At 42.7% G+C, this 23,891-nt stretch overlaps 1 protein-coding gene across 1 annotated transcript in view; it reads right to left on the minus strand.

Annotated features, from left to right (window-relative positions):
- The window catches only part of kif21b (kinesin family member 21B), a 58,324-nt gene that overhangs the window by 14,733 nt on the left and 19,700 nt on the right, over window positions 1-23,891 (minus strand). Inside the window, exons 2-27 of the mRNA XM_073468490.1 lie at window positions 19,927-20,149; window positions 18,856-19,038; window positions 17,847-17,996; window positions 16,025-16,159; window positions 15,585-15,764; window positions 15,009-15,124; window positions 14,214-14,409; window positions 12,885-13,074; window positions 12,697-12,760; window positions 12,185-12,415; window positions 11,259-11,391; window positions 11,028-11,145; window positions 10,645-10,833; window positions 10,345-10,544; window positions 10,141-10,248; window positions 9,183-9,499; window positions 8,592-8,772; window positions 7,920-8,123; window positions 7,723-7,824; window positions 7,079-7,244; window positions 6,665-6,725; window positions 6,395-6,443; window positions 5,513-5,757; window positions 4,251-4,319; window positions 4,012-4,122; window positions 146-184 (exon numbers count right to left, since the gene is read on the minus strand). Coding sequence (XP_073324591.1) covers window positions 146-184; window positions 4,012-4,122; window positions 4,251-4,319; window positions 5,513-5,757; window positions 6,395-6,443; window positions 6,665-6,725; window positions 7,079-7,244; window positions 7,723-7,824; window positions 7,920-8,123; window positions 8,592-8,772; window positions 9,183-9,499; window positions 10,141-10,248; window positions 10,345-10,544; window positions 10,645-10,833; window positions 11,028-11,145; window positions 11,259-11,391; window positions 12,185-12,415; window positions 12,697-12,760; window positions 12,885-13,074; window positions 14,214-14,409; window positions 15,009-15,124; window positions 15,585-15,764; window positions 16,025-16,159; window positions 17,847-17,996; window positions 18,856-19,038; window positions 19,927-20,149 — 3,960 coding nt within the window. The remainder of the gene's footprint in view (window positions 1-145; window positions 185-4,011; window positions 4,123-4,250; window positions 4,320-5,512; window positions 5,758-6,394; window positions 6,444-6,664; window positions 6,726-7,078; window positions 7,245-7,722; window positions 7,825-7,919; window positions 8,124-8,591; window positions 8,773-9,182; window positions 9,500-10,140; window positions 10,249-10,344; window positions 10,545-10,644; window positions 10,834-11,027; window positions 11,146-11,258; window positions 11,392-12,184; window positions 12,416-12,696; window positions 12,761-12,884; window positions 13,075-14,213; window positions 14,410-15,008; window positions 15,125-15,584; window positions 15,765-16,024; window positions 16,160-17,846; window positions 17,997-18,855; window positions 19,039-19,926; window positions 20,150-23,891) is intronic.

Below are 23,891 nucleotides of genomic sequence, written 5' to 3' on the forward strand. Positions count from 1 at the left end.
CCACATCGACCTCACCCACAGAGGGGGACAAAGGGGGGTGAAGGAGAGGCCAGGCGTGGCACTGACTACTGGTGGAGACAAGATGACACCAGGTGAGTTCACAAGCAAATGGGAGAACAGAGAGTGACGAACACAGTTCCTCTACCTGAGCACCTCGGAGAGCGAGGAGTCGCTGTCATCCGACCTGGAGGCAGAAGAGGAGCAGGAGAGGGGGGAGGGTGGGGCAGGAAGAGGAAAGGGTTAACCACACTAAGGAAAGACAGAAGGGTTATTGGCAGAGGGTTATAGGAAGGAGTGACTGGAGGAAGGGTTTTAGATATAAAGCAGTGAGCAAACAGGCAGGAAATCTCAGCCAAACAATAAAGCTTGTGCAGTGATTATCAGGCAGTTTGCTCTGAAATATGCTTCTTCTCAAAGACAACCACTGAACAGGCTTTACTCCTTGACCACTGTCTGCGGATGTTAACTGTAGTTACACCCACAGTAAGCAATGGCTGGCTTAGTGGCTAACACTGAAGGTTAAATGTTTAAAGAAATAGTTCAACATTTTGGGAAGTACCCGTATTCTTTTTCTTGCTGGGAGTTAGATGAGAAGTACGATGCCACTCTCACGTCTGTATGTACAATATTGGCTTAGCTTAGCATGCATACTGGAAACAGAGGGAAACAGCTAGCCTGGCTCTGTCTGAAGCTAACAAAATGTGCCTCCTTGCACCTAAAGCTCACTAATAAACATCTGTTTAACACTATGCCTCATTTGGATAAAAAAAAAATGATTTGTGGAGATGACAATTTGTTACATTTGCCCTTTTTTTTTAATACGGATTAAGCAAAGCCGATGCACGTTCATTTTTCGAGTTTTCAAGGTGTTGAGAGGCAGATTTTGTTATCATCTGGGTTAGCTGTTCCCACTTGTTTTCAGTTTTTATGCTTGACAAAGTTAGCCGACTTCTGGCTGTAGCTTCATATTTTGCATACAACCATGGGCGTAGCATCAATCTTCCCATTAAACTCTCTGCAAAATGTTGAACTAATCATTAGAACAAAGCAGAAAAAAGGTACTGAAAGAAAAGGGAAGTTCAAGGAGGGAACACTGATGCCAGGATAGTCGTACACAGAGGTCAAAGAACTGCACATTGCACAATCTCTACACTTTCATAGTGCTTAACCCTAATATATAACTCTTCTGACATCAGTGCCCACTCCCACATCTAATCTTAGTACAGAAAAGTACAGATAGAACATAAGGGACAGCGAACAGGGGAAGATCCAGGATGGAGGATAAGGCTGTCAATCAAACTCACAGGCGAGCCCGCTCACAGCTGTCGAGGGAAAGAAAATCTAGACCACACCAATACATTGCCTCCACAATAGCTCAGAGGGAAAGGCTGGCATGTGTGTAACAGTGCAATAAAAGTGTTATTATATTGTAAATATTTTATAGCCTCAGGTTGTCACCAGGAGAGCCAGTGCTTTACACTCATGAGCATGAAATAATAAAACAAAATGGTTGTGGATACGTCCTGAGGGAGCCACAGTGTTAAAAGGTGAATTAAATTCCTCCATTTCTGGGTATTTACTGCTGGCCACGGTGGCTATTAGCATAGTAATATCCGCTTTTCTCTCAAGACAAAATCCTTTTTTAAATTCATTGGTTTTGGAGGATGCAAATGTTATGTGAAGATTAAAAACAACAGATCTGGGATCCGACACCTCCTTATCCAACAGAGGACAGGAAAACTTTGTTTGAAATTAATTTTCCTCATTCTCATGCATCTTTTGAATCCATGTCGAATGCCTGATCCCAGCCTCATTGGCTATTCCAATATCAATCAGTCAGAGAACAGAAGCAGAATGTATCCATCCAGTCACAATCACAAAAAAACCTTCTTATTGTATTTTAATAGGTTTTGTGAACTTGCAAAGATATACTTGAGAACATCGCTATCTTCTTTCTTTGCCTAGCGGGCGGCTTCTCATTTGACATCTAATTAAACAGAATGATGCAGATGATTCATGCTGGCTTTCTAATTATTTTTTAATAAATAAGCTTAATTTAACTTTGGATTTATGCTTGTGATGATTAATTTAGTGTCATACTTGGGTCAGTGTGAGTAATGTTAGGACAAGGAAAACAAACAAAATCAAATGTATGGTTTTAAAGGTGCACTATGTAGTTTTGGTGAAGAAAATGTAATCTGAAGAGAAAGATCCTCATTGACTTGATTTTTCTGCCTAAATAAACTAAATTAACAAACTCTCCGAATAAACACACTAACCTTAAAGGGCAACACTTTTCTTTTATATGTTGTTTATATTTGGTGGACCCTGCCACCTTTCTAACTTCAAACAGTGTTCTGAGGACCTTGAGTTTGTATTTTTATCTCATTAATATTGAGAAAATTCTGAGTTTGAATTTCTTCTCCAAAACTACAAAGAGCCCCTTTAGATGATGAATGTTTGGTAAAAAAAACAAACAACAACTTTAAATTCAGTGAACAAAACATTTGAATCCCACCCACTCCTCCCCGCTCAAAACAAAAGTGCAAATGGCCAAATGATGTTAATACAGTTCATCAAATTGTGAGTTGTGAAAATGCAAATGCTCCCTGCAACAGAAGATAAAAGGAAAACCCTCAAAGTGTTTCACCCACCTGCATCATGCTCTGTAGCAGGGGTTCCCCAGTGGGAACTACATGTGAGACCCTAAACATAAATATCCTCCCACACTGTCACCCTGAGTCAAATAAAAATGGCCACCGATGACAACCAGTGCATAGAAAGATGACACGAGCCAAATCATTTACCTACCCCTGCTCCAGATAATGAGGACCCACAGGCTCCCACACACACACACAACACAAATATTCACACATGCAGCAACGCGAACAAAAACACGACACCCTAACTCATCTCACACAGCGTCCTCGCTAACAATTAGGGTTCGATAAAGCTGAGAAATGTTCCAGATTAATAAAGATTACGCAACAAACACCTTTACAGCAGAGCCGAACGCTGACTGAAATTAACTGCTGACATTTGTCAGAGTGGAAGGAAGCTGGAATTGATTGTGAGCAGGAAGGGAGAAGGCCGGTTGCTCGTTTCTATCTTGGCACCTTCGCAGCTGACATTATTAACATGCATCTCATATCCACATTGTGTCTCCATCTGATGTAGCTGAACCACTTACAAATCGAAAGGTGTTTATCCCATTCTTTTACCTTTATGTATGTAAATATGATGAAAGTAGTCTGACGCTACAATCAACGACAGCCTCAAAAATTACCATAAATTGGAATCAGATTCTCTCCGACAGTATCAAAAGATTTATTGCAGGGCATTTTTTTATTGGATTAGATTAGATTGCACAAGCTGATCTCACATTCTTTCGTCCAAATGCAATCGTGTTCCTCATTGTCATGCACATCACGTCTTCTTAAAACAGACTTGCTTATTCCCCTGAACCACAACTGCCCCTACAGCATGTTTCTACAGAGTACGTTCCAAACCCTCCTGATTTTCATTTGTTTCCTGGTAACTCCCATACATGGATTGGAAACTTGATACAATTACACCTCATTGTTAGCGTTGCTAAATGCAGCCCTGAGTAGCCTGTGGTTGTGGTTTGGATGATAAGATCTTCAATGCCTCTTGAATGCATTTTTACACCTGGATTCTGTGAACGTTGGCACCATCTGTCCCCCTAGGACCTACTTTAATGCCAGATGAAAAGTGTTTTGTCTAAGAGTGGGATTCATCTGAAGATAAACAGCTGGAATAGCTCACTCTTAAGGGCTCATCACCGCAGACAAAAGCACATTCCACTCAAAAGGCTTGACCTTCAGCCTATCGACAGGGTCAGTAAAGATCTCAAACCATGGAGGAGGAGAAAAGAAACTAAAGGAATGATTCATTCAGTCAAAGTGAGACTGAACTGATCAGATGAGAACGTGGAGACAAAAGAACAAAGGCAGTGTGTGAATGTGTGTATCTGCGCAGGAGTGTACTTACTTGTCGAGAGCTGAACCTTGGGTTTGGTTGCTGGTGAGCCTTGAGAAGACGTTCCGGTCGTTCCTGGTCCTCAGAGGAGGCGAGGAAGGGGGGGTATAGCCGTCAGTGGGCCTGATAAGGGGTGGAAGTTCAGGGATAGGGAAGAACAAAACAAACAAGAAAAATTAAAGACATTACACAATCAAAAAATTGAATTGATCGGGCCAGAAAAATAAATCTGAGTATTACAGTGCATGTACCTGTACGCACGGTCGTAAGACTTCCTCCTTGTTATGGGGGAAGTGTCATAACCCCGAGACTGCCTGGGACTGACACACACACACACACACACACACACACACACACACAAGCAAACTAAGCAAATCTTCAAGGGAGTGCACAGGCGGATTATATACATCTATGTAAACTGAGGGGAATCTATAAGCAACAAGGGTTTTATGCAATTTAACAACACCTCGAGCAGGCTAAAGCAACTGGCAGGCTCTTTTCTTTTCATATCAAATCGCACACAAACATTCTTCCCTTCCCCGAGGACCGATGCAAATTCCATTGATTTTGCCTTTTCCCTCCCTGAAGCAGTTTTATAACCTAAAAAATATGAAGCCTCTGGCAGGTTTCCAGAGGTTGTCACTGTGCAGTCAGAAATAGACACACAAATTCTTGACAACTTTGTCTCCTTAGTCAGGAAATGAAACGTAAAGATGTTCTTTTCTCTCGTTGCTGCATTTGTGATATTCCACAGGGTGTTGACTCACTCATGGTTACGCAATTAACCTCATGTTTCTCTCTCGCTTGTTTGTTTATCTCAGTTACATGTTTGATGTTTAAAGATTTGCAGGCTTTCAAATTCAGCCCATGCCATCGGCTTAAATGACTCTGCTCTTCATCTTGCTCAAAGGCACCTCAGCAAAACAAATGTTTACCAGCATGGGGATTTGAAATAAGGTTCTCTAATTGAAAAAGACTCTTAGTACAAGCCACCCTGCTGTCCCAAACCCTAGGGCAGCAATTCACAATCACTGGTATTTGTACCTCAGGGGGTACTTCAGAAGCTGCCAGGTGGCACAAGAGTAGCTCAACTACTTTGACAAAATAGAAATTACTGTATGATTTGATTTAAAAATCATATCCACATACTGAGTTGTAACACCTCAACGCTACACGGTGCCCTTTTTTTAAAGAGCGCAAGTAATGCATAAATCATTAATAGTAAACTAGAAGTAATGGATGATAGTTAGCTAAGTAAGGAATATAAATGGTTGATAGCTGGCTAAAAGTAATGGGTACATGGTTACTAGTTAACTAAAGGTGATGGATAAATTGTTCATAGCTAAAAAATAAAGCTGTACTTCAATGCAATAATTATTAGGCCTGCTTGTGAGATCAACATGGCACAGACTGGTAATGATGGAGCCAAGCCTTGACATTCCCCTTCCCTGGTAACACATGAAGGATATGTCTTGCCTTAGCTTCATCTGAGTGATCATTATGATTCACTTACAAGGTGTGTCCCCTGATAGGAAGGCTGATGGTACGGGATGCCCGTTCCCTGTGGTAGGAGTCTCGTAGGGACAGGCTGAAGCCCAGACTTGCTGTTGCCAGGCTCAGGCCATCCTCCTGGATGTCTGTCAGTGAGGCCAGAGACTTGGTGATGTGCTGCTGCTTGCTGCCTGATGAGGGGTCCAGGATGGGACCCAGATACTCCGCAGACACCGCCTTCATCTGAGCTGACAGACGAGGCTCCATCTGGGTGAGAAATGCACACCAATTGTGTTACAGAGGATCATTGGGGGGAGAATTTAATAAGAAAGAAGAATGACAGCGGGATAGAAAAAAAATTTGACTTTAAATAAAGATAAAGATTGAATTTAACGCGGCCTTAAAACAACACTCGGGAGAAAAAAGGGCAAAGAGAATATGAAAACAGTGAAAGAAAAAAGCTAGAGATGAGAGAGCGTCCATTGTGGGGTTAATAAAGGCTGGATAGAGAAAACAATAGCTATAAAGAGGATAAAAGGGATTGGTGTCATATTAGGGGGTTCCTCCTCCTCCTATGTGTTTGCTTTTACTGCCACCTCATGGACTCATACAAGAATTGCAGCTGCTCTGACACAAACTGTGGTGTGTGTTTTGACAGTGACGGAGGGTCTGAACACGATCACCAGAGCAAAAACAGCATCATCATGATTTATAAAGGTCTTAGAGACTTGGATACTGCAAGACATAGTACTACATGATGTTCTGAGCACTGACACGAAAACAAGTATTTGGGAGTACTGTAATGTTAACATCTGGATTTAAGAAAACAAGACAAATGTGGATTTAAAGCTTGTGTCGCTCATCTGTAACAGAGCTTAATAACTATGTGCTTCATCAGCCGTACCTTTATCTTGATGTCTTCTTGGCTGTTGGATTCTTTCATTTGAGATACACTGCAGAAAAAGAGAAAGCAAGAGGGAAATAAACATGTAAAAAAGAATAGCAAGAAATGAGAGATGGAGTATATATATCGTTTCAATGGAGAATTTTACTGGATGAATACTTTATTTTTTGCTACAAAAGACCAACATTAGCAGATTGTAGTTAAAGTCAGGGTGAGAGGAGGATGTTATGTATTGAGGATGTTGTGTAGGCGAGCAGACTGCAGTCTCACCTGCTGTCAGAGGCTTGGCTGAACTCAGAGGGCTCCTCGTCTGTGCTGGCATAACCATTTTCTGGAAGAACATAAAACATGCAACTTGTCAGCCCCCAGCAGATCGTTCATACACTGCCACTCTGTATAGCCACAACCTAACTCCACTACCATATTTCCCAGTTTAATATCTTGTGTCATCAGTTTTAAAACATTCCTTAAGGCTGATTAAGGCTTATCATTTTCTGTTTTTGTTCAGCCAGATTTTAAGCTCCCACACATCAAAACATTGCTGAAAAGACAGCATGAACTGATGAGGGAAAGAAAGGAATAACAATGTCTATATGTCTATATCCAAAGACAGAAAGGAAAAGTTGCGAGGTGTCTTACACACTGTCTCAATGAGTCGAAACACGTACGAGAACCACCACTCACCCTGCTGTACATTGTGGATGAGAGCCTGGAGTTCAGGGATGTATTCTGCCTTTTCTCGCAGGGCATCAAGGATTATGTGATTGTGGGAAGAGCCAATCACATCCGTCTGCCTCAGCTGACCCTCCAGCAGTCTGATCTGAGCCTCCCTCTGAGCCACCTGTAAGCTCTGTAAACGCATATATTGAGCAAACAAGTCAAAAATGATAATGCACACATACGCACTGTAACTTTTAGACTAGGATTTTAGTATTTGACAGGAAATGAAACCACCAAGTGTCAATTATTTTTAATAGACCTTTTGTATGAAGAATTACACCCCCGTCTTCATCTTGCAGTAAAAACACACACCACTAGATGGCACTGCAACCATATTAAGCACTAAGTCCAGGTCATTGCAACTTAAATCAATAAAATGATTATATTTTTTGGTAGAAGCATATTATGATGACAACAGCAAAAAATGTTTACTTTATTATGTTATACTTTATTTGACAGAAAAAGTAAAAGTTTATTCCCAGTTTTACACAACAGAGTGCAAATTTGCACAACTGATATTACAAACATTTTTCAAGCTTGCAAAATCCACCTCAGGTCTTTCTTTATGCTTTCTTTGTTTTGGTCGAAGGTCCTGTATGACAACTCACTTTCTCTATGGAGGCCTTCAGGAAGTGGTCCAGCAGGTGGCGCGCTTCAGCCAGAGAGCAGGAGCTGATCACCACTGAGGTGTCCACGGAGTCCAGCTCATCCTGCAGGAAAACACAATCCTGGGCATTACTACACCTGGGCAGTGAACATAACTGTGTGTGAGAGTGTGTGTGTGTGTTTTTGTGTATAGTCATACCTTGGTCTCCTCTATCTGTACAATTGTGGCCTGGCAGTCAGACAGGCTGTCATTGATGTAGTCTATGTTGGCGTTCAGCACCTCAATGTCCTCATTAATTTCCTGAAGGAGGCGGTCCTCTGCTTCTGGTCCCTCTCCGTCTGCCATTAGTACCTCCCTCTTGTGTGAGAGCGATTCCTGCTGGACCGTCAGCTCCTCTCGCTTCTGACTCAGCCAAAACACAAACACACAGAGCAAAAAAAGAAAGAAAAAAAGAAAGAAAGAAAGGAACCCAAAATATTTATTTTCACATTTTACTATATCTTTCTGTTAAGAAGCATAAAACTGACAGCATTTTTGATGTAATGAATCAGACATTGCTGACATAAAAGGTATGTTCATTTATTTTCATAGAGGAAGACCCCATCTACTTGTACAGAACTGCATGAGTTTAACAGTATATATCTGTGAAGAAGGAAGGAAGAGTCTCACACACTTTGGTTTCAGTTGTCAACTATTGAGATGAAGTCAGCTAAAAAAGTAACCAAGATGTAAGAAACTAGTTCTGCTGCCACTATTATACAGATGTGCAATTTCAATTGCTTACGTTTTTATTTTTAACCACCACTGTGATACCAAAACCAATTATAGTCCCACCTTAATGTTGGGTAAATATATGAAGGCCATTCCTACCTTAATAAGGCGATCCATGTCAGCCTCCACATTAGAGATTGTCATCCTCTGCATGACGATGTCCACAATGCGACGCTCCAGGGCTTGCCACTTCTGACGGGCAGACTTGGAGAAGCTGGCCGCTCTGCCTGCCACTCCAGTGTTGCCAATGCCTGCTGGCTTACGCTGCAACTTCTTCCTGCTGGTGAGAAGAGACAACAAGAGAAGAGAAAAAGATGAGAAAATAAATCGAACCTGTAATATGTTTTTGGGCCACTGTGGGGCAGTGCGTCACATTTTAAGTTAATATGCTGAACTTGTAATCAAACGGTTGCTTCATTTGGAGTCATGTTTGTGTCCACCTGAAGGAAAAATGCATCTCTTTAGCTGCTGAATGCTCCACAACGGTCACCAGCTACTTGCAATTGCCAATTGAGATTTTTAAAGTTGTGGACAAGACAGCTAAACAATTTACTGAAACTATAAAGCTCTATAAAGCCCAGAAAGGCTGTAGATTCAGGTGATAATTGTCTGTAGGCTCACCTCTTACATTGCTTTTCATAAAAAAAACAATCCATGACAGCTGCTTGGAAGACAATCAACCCGTCTTACCTGATGACCCTGGTTCCGTCCATGCTCCCTTCGCTCTCTCCCATGTATCCGAACACATTGTTTTTGTTATTCCACTGCCTCACCAGCCCGCTCACAGTCCTCGCAGTCTCAGGCTCAGAGCTGCTGGCTGTAGTGCTGGCCGACAACTCAGCTCCAGAGTCCGTCACTGAGGGGCTATGGTTCCAGCGAGCCACGCGCCCGGCTACGCGGTCCGACATGGGTTTTGCCAAGCGGCGCAGGGCGGTCACCTCCTGCGTCTTCCTGCGCAGCACCTGCTCCTGCTGCCGCTTCTGAGACTCCAGCGCTCGGATCTGGTACTGATGGACGGGAGGGAGAGAAAGAGTTCTTTAATATTCTGCCTTCAACTACATGTTTCCGCAAATGTTAATCAGATTCTTGAGCTTTTTACACAACAGGCTTACAAGGTGTTGATCATGAAAGGATTTTAAGACTTAAACTGTAAATAACAGGATTATGAATGAGGCTCACAGTGTGACAGTGGAAATGTGGGCATGCTCATTTATAAGACCTCTACTCCAGGGAAAACAAATTAAGATGGGAATGAATGTAAGTAAATAATATACAGTAACCATCTTCAACATAATAGTGATACCAAAACCTGTGTGCAATATGTGCAGGATACATAAATCAGGTGTTTAATGTGCCAGGCGGACTAACAGATGGAGAACCTTGAATGTGCATTTGCACACATGTATGCAAGCGCACATGCCAACTCACCAGCATGAATCATTCTTTAAAAACAGAAGTGAAATTCAAATATTGAACATGTTGTCAACACCCTAACATAGATTCAGCGGGCTCATATACAACTTTGCTCATACTGTCTCAACTAGGGATGTGAGGATATAAGATTTTCTCACGGATCAGGATAAAACCTACTCAGGATAATTTGATCGTGGTGAATTTACATTATAGGGATAACTGTGAATATCCTGACCTCTTGTCGTCGCTGCTCCTTCTTCAGCTGTGCGATCTCACGGTTCCTCTTTGCCTCCACCATTCTCCTCCTCTGCTGCTCCTCCTTCATCTGCTTCATCAGTGCCACCTGGGAACAGCAGAGAGGTCAGACCTCCTCGAGTCCCCTTGCTCAAACAATCTCACTCATCCATGCCCCTCAACGCTGACTCTCCTTCCTCCTTACCTTGGCTTTCTTCATATCGTTGACCTCTAACTGGAGTTTCTTCAGCTCCCGTTCATACCTCCCCTGGTTTTTGAGGAGACGCGCATGCTCTTTCTGCGCCGCTTGTAGCTTCAGCAGGTCTCGGTTCATCTCCTTCAGACGTTTCTCGTACTCCTGCTTGATCCGGTTGGCCTTCTCCTCCGTGTAGTTCTCCATGGACACTGTGTAGCCGTGCAATATTGTTAACGAGCTATCAGCTTCTGGGCTTTCAACCACATGAAAACATATGTAGACTACAAATCCCATGATGCATGAACTCACTGAGGTTCTGCAGAACGCGGTCTCTCTCCAGCTGAGTGTCTCGGATCTTGTTCTGCAGTAGGATGAGCTTCTCCTCGTACTGCAGCTTCAGCATCAGGAGCCTCCGCTGGCTGTTCTCCAGCTCGTCTATCAGTTTCTGTTTGATCTCGATCTCACAGGTCAGATCAGCCAGGTCCGCCTGGAAGTTGGCTGCTTCAAGAGGAGTTCAAATTAAATTCTGCATTTTTTAGGATGATTAAATATATAGCATTCAAATGTTAAAGAAAAGAGGCTAACTTAAAGTCTTAATTCAATGCCTGCTTTGTTCTGATATTCTGACATCAAACCTAAACCTTAGACGAAGAGGTCTGGTCATGTTGTTGTAGCAGCTGTCAGAAACACACCTTTCTCATCAGAGTCCGAGTCTGAATCCACCAGGCTCTCGTCACTGTCGAACCCATCCTCCTCCTCCCTGCCCTCTTCCTCCTCCTCCCCCTCATCTTCATCACAACCGCTCTCCTCCTGCAGTGGAGACATGATGTCCTACACACAGAAACACACAGACACATCAGACCTTGTTCTGTTTCTTTATGTTTTGAATTAACTCTTATGAATTCCACATGCATGTAGCGTACCTCAGTGTAATTGTCGTCTGAATCGATCTCTCCGTTCTGTCCGTTTTGTCCGTTTTCACGACTCTGCCCGTTCTCTCCGTTCTCATGAGTGTGCAGCTTCACTCGCTTCTTCATACCTTTCTCCAACTCTGGGCTACAGGAGGAAAAAAAGTCCAGCATGTTTCTCATCAATTCTTTCCCTTTACTGTTTTTCATCTGTGGTCGACTGTCAATCCAGAGTTTTTTCATTCATTACAAACACTCTCCTCCATGTAAGTGAGATGTCACACACTGCTAAGAACCACCATTAGGCCTTTGGGAATGCTGCCAAGTGATGTGCTTGCAGCAAAATTGGACCTCTGAAGTCATTAGCAAAGTCTTCCTCAGCTCATCTTGCCCTTTTAGCTCTTTACGTTTTACTGCCTTTTTTATTCTCCCCTTTGCTCCCTCTTTTACAGCCATCCCCCTTATCACCCATCCCATCTTTAAATTCCCATCTCCCTCCATCTCCATCCCATTAAACCTCAATTAGCCTGTTAGCTGTGTACTCTTCTCTCTCATGACCCACTGGCCGACTGAATGAGACCTTTTTGTGTCCGAGCCAGCGTTAAAACTAAGCACTGGCCGCATCCCAATTCTGTTCAGAAGCTGGCCGTCCCAAAACCCTAATCGACTTGTGCTGTGGCTCTTAAGCTAGAGGAGAGAAGTAATGAGGACAGAAGACTGTATGGCCAATAATATACTCATTATGCTCTCTTGGCTTTTAAAATATGCGCTGGTTCATTGGCTCGAAGGATGAATGAGAAATTAAATTTACATGAATGTGAACGTCCCTGTTCAGTTGACTTATGTCCTGTTTTTTGTTTGATATTATATAATGTGTTCGTTTTTTTTCAACTAGCATGTCAATATGTGGTAACAACTACATTGTGTCCCTCTGTCCTCACCTCATCCTCCTCTGCCTCCTCTCCTTCTTCTTCAGCCTCTCGATGTCCAGCTTGGCCCGGCGCAGCACGTCCGTCATCTCGGCCTCCATGGACATGGGAGCAGGGGAGGAGCCAGGGGGGTGGCCGGGGGCGGGGCTGAGACTGGTGGAGGGGAACGGGGTGCGTGTGGAAAGTCGGGCCGTCTGCCGTCTCAACGACTCGTTCATGGCCTCACTCTCAAGGAGCTTGGATCTGACAGAAGAGGAAGAGACGACACGACACGTTTGATTGTATCAGGGCAGTCCTGATGAGTCTGTTCAGGAGGATTAAGGCTGGCTCTGTAAACCCCTCACATTACCAGATAATCCGTGCCAAAGGGCACTGCGCTAGTTCTTTTAAAAACCAAAAAAATATCATAAGTGAAGACAACAGTTTTTAAAGTCAGTGCTGTTACAGTTTCAGGTTTGATGACTTCAGGTTTCAGTGTAACACTACAGCAAATGAAGGCATCCTGGAAAGTTTGCAGCTTTTACCTGAGTTCCTCAACCTCTCGGATGTAATTTTGGATTAAAGCCCCAATCTCCTCATTGCCTTCACCTACAGATCAAAAGGAGAAAGAGGCCCAGGTCACAGAAAGCACTAATAAATAACTGTAATGCTTAAAAATAAATAAATGGAAGCTTAAGATAGTAATATTTATAAGAAACATGAGTTCACATACTTGACTTGGTCAGCAGAGTGCTGACCTCATTGGCCAGCAGGTGCGTTACGCGGGTGTTCAGGTGGTCGATGGTCTCCTGCATGGCTTTGACCCTGAGGCGCAGTGTGTCATTTTCTCTCTGCAGCATCGCGTTCTCTTGATACAGGTCGCTGTAGCCCTCTGAACCATCCTCACATGCCACACGCTTCCCCTGCACAGAGAAGAAAAACAGGCGACATGAAGAACAATGAGCTTGACCCTGACCACCAGCAGCATTTTCAGGCCAAAAAACCCCAGACAACAAAACTCTGAATCCACACTCTTACATAAAACTGATGTTTCAGGCTATTGTTTAAATTGAGCTGGTCTGCATGTGGCTCTTCAGGCAGCTATTGTCGAGTCTGAATGATTAACTGTGAAAGAATCCTGTTGTGTAAGCCTCGAACAGAGAGTCACTATTTAATCCAGTCATAGCTCGCAGTCGTCATTACCTCCACCAACCCAACACTCCATTACTTCCAGACTCCAGTCACATCACATCCCTTATTACCACATCGAGGTCAGCTCTCAGTCCCTTGTCGGAGTCACGCATTGACTTCCCTCTAGTAACCGTGGTAACCCCCCTTAATCGCGTAGTAGTCTGACAACCCTGCTAAATGACTGCTCTTTTCTTGTCGGCCCGGAGGTCAAACAAACCCTGATGAAAAGTGGAGACTCTTTGCAGATTTTCCTTGAATTTTTTGCCCTATTTCATGTCACTCTTGCTCGTATCATTCCCTACAATGTCTTCTGACTGCACTCATAGGTGAACCGTGTTACACAGAGCACATAAAGAGCCTCTCAGCACCAGCAGGATCAATTTATCTCTGCATTACTTTGTAAAATGCTGACGTTGCACTGATTAATCTTCTTCATACTTGAGCACAATAGCAAAGGCATAAATGGATGTGTGTGTTCCAGTAAAGATCTTTAATTTGATAGAGTAATCAGCTGCTGCAGCTGTGGCCTCTGCTTTTCTTTCTCGCCCTCCAATATCATCCTCTCTTGCTCCCATTAGTCTCATCCTTTTTCTTCTTCTGCTCAGTTACTATTCTCAGTTTCATCCATCATGGCACCCCTTTCACCCCTCTCTTACGGCCTCATTGCATCAGTTACACAGACGCCATGTGTTCGCTTTCTTTTCCCGCCTGTCACTCTTCATTCCTCATCTCTTCCCCCCCTGTCATTCGGCCCCTCTCATCTTTTCCTCAGAGCTCCTCCTTGTGTTATTTTTTCAAATCTTTTTATCCATTTCTTTCCCCCCACAATGTCTCCCGCTCTCTTATCACCATCCACCCCTCCATCTCTCACCGCCTTGTACTCCATCAGTTCCAACTGAAGTCGGGCTATCTCAGCACGCAGGGCGCTGATCTGCTGGCTGGTCTTGTCTTGGTTCACCACCACCTTGTTCTTGATGTTTCGGGCACGGTTGGCGTACTTCAGCGTGTTCAGCGTCTCCATGAAGTCCCGGTCTGACGGACTGACGCAGGCGATCATCACTGTGCGACTGGAGAGGAAGGAAATATGAAGGTTCTAGACAACTGTGCATGCAGTATAACAATGTTGGGGTTGTGAGAAACATGTCTTGCATTTACCATGAGCATAACAGAAGCCTCGTTGTTTGGGCTTAGGAGGAACTACTGTCAAGAACCAGAGCGCCATGGCGGCGAATAAAGGCTATTGTCATTATTGATTAGTCTGCTGAAAAATGCCCATTATAATTTCCCAGAGACTGACGTTCGTTATTCAGATATACTGTTTTATCAACCCAACAGTCAAAAACAAGAAGATTTCCATTTTTCTATCATATATAGCATGGAGGCACCAAGTCTTTTGATAACCTGCCTTTTGTTGTTTGCATTTTGGACTTTGGTCTTTGATCAGCTCATCATTAAAGTTCACCTTGCATTGTTCAGCCTGCCTCTGTGTCTGTGCTTAGGTCCCTTTTTTGTAAATCCTGACAACCAATGCCTTGATTAAATTTCAAACTTCCCACTTCCTTTCAATTTTGCAACAAACCTCTTAATCTTTCACAATATTCAGATTAATGCAGAATTATATGATTTTCATAACAATATAAATCTTGTGTTTTCTGTTTGTGTGTACCTGTTGCCTCCCAGTGAGTCCTGGAGCAGACGAGTGAGTTTGGAGTCTCTGTAAGGGACGTGCCCGCCCTTCTTAGCCTGGTCTCCTAAAGCACTGATCACGTTTCCCAGCGCAAGCTACAAAACACACACACACATACATACATAATCAGTGCTTGATCAAAAATTCATTTTCAAGTACTATTAACAATCTGACATTTAAAAAAAAAAACAGAAGGCAGTTATGTAAATATTGTATTTAAAGAGGAAACAGACAACTTCCACTCCCCCAGTGTTTCCACATTTTCCATATAGTCGTTAATACCAACAATACAGGACAACACATGAGTTTATTCATTCATTTAGTCTCTAACAGACATGAAAGTGGATAGAAATGGTGCCAGGCTGCCAGCCTGACTGGATCACCTTCATTTTCCAGGGAGATTTCAAAACATATAAACTTGAAAAAATACACCCAAGTACAGAGAGACACTAGAACAGCTGATGTATGCTTTGTCATTTTCTTTGATTTCAATTTTTGTACCATACCACCCACACACACATACACACAGACATTTTCTACTCCTGGCCATCTCACCAGTCCACAGTTGATAGAGATTCCCTCGCGGGCTCTGTCTCCTGTGGCTCCAGTGCGTTTCAGCCTCTCAGAGCCGGCCAGATCCACAAAGTGGAACTTGGCCATCAGTGTCTCGAACTCCGGCTGGGTGATGGCACTCGAGTCCACACCGTTCACTTCCCCGTTCTCTCCTCCTCCGTTCTGCCAGTGGGGGGTGGACAAAAACAATTGAGAATGAGTGTATTGCTTGAAATTAGCAATTATTTCATCACCTTTAATTCTACCATGACTGTAACACTTATTTTTGTTTTCCTTATTTTTTTTCTTTTCTTGCTCTTTGCAAAATATATAAATAACTTTTTTGTTTCTTTATGGTTTTTTTTACCATTTTCATTACTTCTTATTCTTTTCCTGCCAGTGCCTTCACACTTCCATTTCTCTACTCGAAACCATAATCTCACCATTTGAGGCTGCTGGCAAACTCTCATCTGACACAGGTGGATGGTGAAGATGGCGTGCGAGCGGGAGCTTGTGGCGTTCATCTGGGTGCTGGCTGTGGTGCGGGACAGAGCGCCAAGCTTCAGACACTGCAGCAGCTGCAGCACACACACACACACACACACACACACACACACACACACACACACACACACACACACACACACACACAGTACAGAGAGGAGATATGGTTATGATCTAAAAAGGACAAATAAGTATGATAACTGTTGACACAACATGATGTTTTACATGCACAATCATAATCATTCTTGATCAATTTATCAAACAAAGCAGGGCCTAGTTTGGTTGTTTGATAAAAAATTAAAATCACCCCAATCATTCTCAGATTTCTTTCTTTTCTACATCTCTGTGTACTCAAAATGCTGCCATCTGCAAGACTTTTCTCTTATTTTCTCCTTTTTTTAACACTCAATCTGACTCCTCTACTCTTTTCGACTTCCATCACCTCCAAGCTTCTCTTTCCCTCATCCTGTTTTGACATTTTCTTTCATCCCTCCCACAGGAGAGTCCATCTGTCTCTACTGGTCTCTCAGCTGTCTGATTTTTTAAGAATTTAATGCACAGACGACTTCTCCCCAAATCCTTCACTTACCTTTCTGCTTCAATTTCACAAACTGGTCACATCTTTCTTTCTGCTCTGTCACGCATTTGAGAAGAATCCGAATAATATCTACCAAGAGCGACATCACCCAGCCAGCATTTACCCTAAATAACCACCTGCCACCTCTGTTAACCTCTTTGTCAGTAACTCGTCACTTCTCTTCCAGCAGACATTCCTCCTGCCCTCTTGACCCCATCAAATTCTCCTACTTCCACACTGTCACTGCTGATCTGTTCCCCTCCTTAAACACGATGCCTTAATCCTGATACCAGGAAACTTTTCAAGGAAGATAGCCTCAAACTTTCCTGCATCAAACACCACATAGTGATATCTCTCACACAAAATAGCCTCATGGTTTAAACCAGTCTGGCTTAGAGGCAGCATGTTGGAGCCAACTCTCCCTTATTATCCTCGACCTATTTCTTGTTTTGACGACTGACTGCCAGATGGTTCATGCCAGACTTTTCGGTGTGCAGGGGATCTCTGGCAGCTCCTGTGCTCTGCCTCAACTAGTCAGCATTTATCCACGTCTTCACAGTCTTTTCTACATGATCAGTCCATGGTCACAGAAAACCTATCGAAGCATTTTTGATCTGAGTTGACACTCTGCTCCTGCGTGAAATTTAAGACAATCAGAATTTATTGAGAAAATCTGAGCTGGCCTAAAACTTCATGACTGCATCATTAAATGTGTTCTTGTTTAAAGAATCAAAGCAAGATAAGCTTAAAATGTACAGAGTTAGGATTTGATATAGACTAAGGCTTAGCCTGTATCAAATCCTGACCTCCTGCACCTCAAATCCTAACCTCCTGCTTAGCCACTAAGCCATAGTAGTGCAGGAGGTTAAAAAGCTTAGAATAAAAAACATATTCTAATGTTTATATCTAATAATGTTATTAACTTTTAGGACCTTTCAGACCAAGAAACATTAACATTAAAAGCTACTGCTTAAGAATATATTGGGCTTGGGCAGATATTAGACATTATAGAATATCAGAATCAGAATCAGAATCAGAAAAACTTTATTATCCCCGAGGGATAAATTTTGGATATCACCCAAGTCTAGTATATACTGTATAGTGTACAAAAACACGATATATTCGAAAAAACTGATCAAATGTAAGGATGCACACATACGACAAACACAAACACATGCACCTACCTCTTCCTCTGTGTGCACCAGTCTGGATGTGACTCCGGTCGTGTAGATGCTGCCGCTGGCATCCTCGTGGATCTTAATGTTGGACTTCCTGCTGCGACTCTCTAGATCTCTGGATCCGTCAAACAAGTCCAGGACCTCTTCATTATACAACTGCAATAAACAGAAGGCACACATGCATCATTATTCAATTTATACACATCACCATTAAACTTAATGACTTAATATATTCTCCCCTTCTCTCTCAGCTGTTTCTTATTTACACACACGTCAAAAGATTGACCCCTCAGAAACCAATGAGGGCCAGGGGCCACAGAGGTCAGCTGAAAGCTCAGCTGTTCCCACCCACTGCCAAACACACACACACACACATCTGTTTACCATCAACAGAGATAACCTTTTGACCTGAAAACGTACAAAAAGAACACACTAACAAAAGAGAGCAGGACAGGCAGGAAATAAGAACAAAATAAGATTAAGCTAGAAAGAAAAATGACTTAGTCTCCGAATTGTCGTAACGGAATGATTATTAAAGTAATCAGATCACACACACACCCACGTACACAATCGTCTGCCCCCCTAAAGACAACCCAAACATTTGCCTGCCAGAAACCTCTGGAGGAAATTATTACTTGTCATATTATCTCATTGCTCCTACACAAGCATCCCTCCCTCCCTCTTATCCCTCGCTCTTATCCATCTTCCACCCCGCAGTGATGAGGAATAATGTCAGGGGTAATGGGCAACATTAATCAGGACCAACAAAGCACGAGCAGGCATTCCTGCCCATCTGTCATTGTGTTGTCACTTCCTGTTTGTGTGAGAGGGGGCTGATCCCCCATCCACCATCTCCCTGTTTTGTCCCATCTGGTTAGAGTTAATATGGACCAGTATCCATCCCACCACACACACACACACAGATCTACAAGCAAGAATATCAATACTGCCCTGTTAAAGTGTGAGATCAAGCAAGAATGTGTTGTACATGTGCTCCACATCCACATGAACCCACCTCGAGGAACTGGGCGCTGACTTTGAACTCGGGCGGCTGGCTGCCGGTCTCCTGGGCACGATCCCTGCGGTTCTGGATTCCCTCGAACAGCTGGTGAACAGCCCGCGGGATGATGCCCAGCTCCTGCTGGCCCAGGCTCACATCGAAGCCCGTCCCCATGGTGTAGGTCTTCCCCGAACCCGTCTGAAACACAGTTCATGAGATCCTGTTTACTTCTTACACCCAAACATCACACATTTATGCGCAACATCCTGTTTTTGCATGTATGTTTTAGCAGTTAATTCAACTTCAGTTGATTGTGTCTTAAGGTGTGCATGTTTTTATGCAAGTATGGGAAGTTAACAGAATATTCACGTGTTTTGTTTTTAACTTTTGCTTTATTTATTTCTTTTGATGTCCTTATCCTCTATATAGCTATATTAAGCATCTTGTTCCCAAACTTGATTGCCTCTAGAGTTCTGTTTTATACTTGATGAGAAAGACATGCAGCTCTGCAACACTAACTGTTTTATTTTATTCAACCAATCCATTTCTGCTCGGGGCTTTTGTCTGAGGAACAGAGTGAAATAAATCTCAAAATGGCTTTGTTGTTATCAGTTTTCCAATTTTCCAGACCAGACACATAAATGGCCAACCTCAAAAGGATTAGTGTGCCTCCCTACAGGAGATTTTAGAATAGTAGTTCACAATAAAAAAGAGAAACAAATATAACCACACAATGATACTGTAGTTAGCATGCATACATGGTATAAACAACAGTGAAACATTCTCGTGGTGCTCTGAGCTCCCAGTCTGGACCACTAGAGTCAGCATTTACTCTGTCCTCTGTTTGTTCTGAGTGTGAATTTTACAGGTAGCTAATTCTTTTGCACCTTAAAAAAAAAGAAAAGAAAGAAAGAAAGGAACTGACAGACCACCACACAGTCACAGAGCATTGGCAAACAAAGTAGTGGATGTACTAAAACAAACATTCAAGTTAAAAAAAATGGGTAACAACCACAAAAGATATAAAACTCTACTTTATTAATTAATCATTAAAAAACTCTAATATTAAAATCCACTGTGACATACCTGACCATAAGCGAACACGGTGGCATTGTAGCCCTCGAAGCAGCCCTCGATGAGCTTGTAAACGCAGGCCTGGTAGATGCTCTGCTGCTCCGAGTCGATGTCAAACACAAAGTCATAGGTGAAGGCCTTGTCCTTTCCCAAGAGGACTTGCGGTTCACCAGGTGTGACCAGCGTGCACACATGGCAGCCCTCGATCTTCTCCTTGGCCATCTGAGGACGAATCCTGAGAAGAGAAGAAAAGGAGAGAGATGGTCAGTGATGGGATAAATGATTATATCGTCATAAATCAAGAATGTAAGACGTTGCACTTCTCAGCAGACTAATGATTCTGACTGTACCGGAAATGTTTTAATGTACTGATGCACTGTGCAGAAGCATGGCGATTTAATCCACATGATTCAACTAGCAATGATGAGCTGCCTACACGGGCCTGTATGTCTTCTTTCTAACTCCATATTCTCAGATTTTTTCTTTTTGTAAACATAAATCATGTGTTTACCCCTTCACACCATCCTCAAGCACATCTTTATCCTAAAGGAGCATTAAAATCACCACCACTTTGATTGACTGGTGGAGGAAAGACTCACAGAAGACAAACAAGACATCCATTCAACATTAAAGTCTGGAACTAAACCAAAATCTGTGACAGAGGAACAACCCTGAGGACGAGCACATACATCAACAACAGCAAACTTTGTTTGTGCTGTTGATTCAGAGGAGATGTCGAGAATGGGTAATGAGGCACTAAACGGAAAGTTCTGAGAGAAAAATGATTGCTGCTGATGACGTGAAGTCAGACTTTGCCTGATAAGTCATTATTACATCAGTTGTTAATCCTCAGAGTTCTGCTGGGCTCCACATCCTGACAGGTAGTTCATTGCAGTTAATTGCTTTCACCTGACATCAGATTTGTAAAATAATCCCTGGTTAGATGAGTTCAAAGGAAAGCAGCAACAGCGCCTGAACATTGAACTAAGTGACAGAATGAGGGCCGAGTATTTAAATTTAGCATCACTTTCACTTGTTGAAGCAGAACGGAGGCAAGTATTGCAGGCAAGATGGCTGATTAGATGATGAAGCTGTTGCTTTCTGTTTTTATGCCCCTAAACAGTGGAACTCACTGCCTTATTATTTTTATTAAAGTGGAAATTATTTAAAAATGAATTTACCAAACACTTCAAAAGAGGCTTTTTCTGTTATTATGGTCAGTTTGATCACTGCATCCAGAATTATCTTGAGATATTGGAAGTTAAATATCCAAATCTGAAAAACTGGATACACACATTGGTTGAGGCCGCATCCTACGAGTCCAGGCTCAACAGATTGGAACTGCAACATGGAAGATGGGCTCACCTCTCGGGACCTATTCTGGACTCACTTGCTTAAATTCCAGGAATAACCGAGATTCCTCTGTGACTGCAACAGACTTTCTCTCCAATCATTGTCGACTGGACTTTTGACTTCCATATAGGAAACCTGTTTGTATGCTGTACTTATTTTTAATTTGGCTGTTTTGTTTTTCATATGCCATGTCTTGTTAGGTTTGTGCCAGAACCCTGAGGGGGTGAAGAGGTTTGTGAATGTGGTGTACCATCAGCCTCTTGTTCTTGTGGCAAAATTTTAAAAAATTAAATAAAAACTTAAATGACAGAAAACTTGTATTTATCCCTCGTGTTTATTTTATTTACTCTTATTGACCTTTATTTACTGTTCACTGTTGTAATTTTTAGTCCAGTATAGTTTTATCCAGGGTTTGGCCGCTAGATGATGCCATCATCCATCGCAGATGGCTTACAGTTATCGACTCCTGAGCGCTGCACCATCATGACATTGTGATTTATGGGGCGCTACACCAGTGAGAGCAAGAAAGTAGTGTGTCCCCTCTAAGAAGTTAGCTGCTGTCCAGTGAACTAACGTTACATCTCCATGTCCTGTTTTCTTATTAAACCAGCTCAACTAAGGGGCCAATCCAAGACGCTCCGTCATATTCGTGGCAGCGCTGTTTCTCTTGCCGTTGTTATTTGCATTTTCTCAGCTAGGTTACAGACATGTGCTGCTGCGATAGAGACCCTTTAAATCCACAGGGATGTTTGACGTACACTCGCCATGCAGGCATGTGAGCGTTTTTAATCTGACTCCCCTCACTGGTGACGAGGGACAGATTTCTCTGCAGGGTGAGACAATTGGAGGTTGCCTTCATACTGACAGAAGGACTAAAGTGGAGTGCTGATGGGTAACTCTGAGGTGACACACTACCTCAAATTCAGAAACACAGTTTAAAAAAGTAACACTTTTTGCTTGTGCCGCAGTGCTCAACTGTGAGAGAGCCTTATTGAGAAAACTGAGTTTATAGATGTGCTCTCACATAACGCAATGTACATAAAACATAAGATCTGTCACGCGGTGCACTGTTAATCTTGGGCTTTCAGAGGTACAATGTGGACACAGTGGGGAGGTAATCACTTTAAGCTGCGGAAAAAGCAATGAGCCAGCAGTATTGGAGCACTGGGTCCACCTCTCCACATGCTAAGCCCCCCTCCAGTTCAATCTTCAGGGGATGCAAATCAACTCCCCCACACAATGAGACAGCAACACAGACTCCCTATGGGATGCTGCAACAAAAGACACACACACACATACTGTACACAGTCATAAAAAGCTGGAGAAATCCCCAACCACATCCAGCTGCTGTAGGGATAACCACAAAGACACACACAGTAAGTCTAGAAACAAATACTGTACACACACAGTTCAAAGACAACCTACTGTACTATCTTTACTTCACACATGGTTCTTCTCAAGCATGCATTAAGAACCACACCCACCACTAACAATAATGCCTTCACCACACGTCGTTTTAGTGCTGCAGAAACACACACACACAGCTGACAACAGCACTTTTTGGACCTCTTTCAGGGCTCGGGGCGTCACTGAAGAGGGTCTTCCAGGAAGGAATTAAAGACATTAGAATAGACCAATTCAGCAGCAGCAGCATATTAACCCCCGACCACCTTATTGTGACGAGCAGACAGCGTGACACAGAGAGCAGCTGGCAGACAGATGAGGCCCTTTTATCACTGGAGGTGACCTTGACACTGAGGTTAATGTACCTAAAACCACAGATCCCATATGAGTGCTGTTTAAGCCAATTATTAACATAAAGTGGATACGGATGGGGAGGAGTGTACTGGCTCTGCACAAAGGACGGACAGTGTGTATGTGTGTGTCTGTGTGTGTATGTGTGTGTGTCAGCTGCAGCTGTATCGTAAACGGGTTGGAGGTCATTCTTCTCTTCTTTTCTCTTCTCTTTACACTCAACGCTTTCAGTCTTTTGTGTGTAATATTTATAGGTCAGAAGTGTCAGGTGTAACACCCGGCAGAAGACATTTACAAGAAAGAAAGAAAGAAAGAAAGAAAGAAAGAAAGAAAATCTTTTCTGAATCTCTATTAGGCAACACATTTTGCAGTCGTCAGTTCTTCCCCCATTAAGATAATGAACTTTTCGTCATCACTTACAGTAAAAAAAAAAAAAGAGCATCCCCCCCATTATTTTCTGAATTTCCATTTGGCATGTTTCCTGGGGACAGTAAGTGCATTTCTGTTTCTACTTCATCTCATCTCACATTGATCACTGTCTGACTTACTTGGCAGGCAGCACTTGCTTTCAAGTTAGAAATTAGAAAAATAATGATAGGCTTTTAATTACACATTGTAGAGGATAAAAGATGTCTTTATTGCAGATCCTGCAAAAAAATATGTCCCTGCAATGGTCAGGAATCAAACTATCACCCTTGACACTAATCAATATCATCACTCTTTCAAACTGCCAATGAGCAAATTATTAAAATGATCACACAAGTTTGTGTTTTGTGACACGCTGATGTTGTGACCACATGTTAGCTGGTTGAAAAGAGGATTTAAAGTAGTTTTACACGTTCAGACCAAACATCACGGAGATAGAAAGA

The sequence above is a fragment of the Pagrus major genome, chromosome 6 (genome assembly GCF_040436345.1).
Source record: "Pagrus major chromosome 6, Pma_NU_1.0".
Lineage (NCBI taxonomy): Eukaryota > Metazoa > Chordata > Actinopteri > Spariformes > Sparidae > Pagrus > Pagrus major.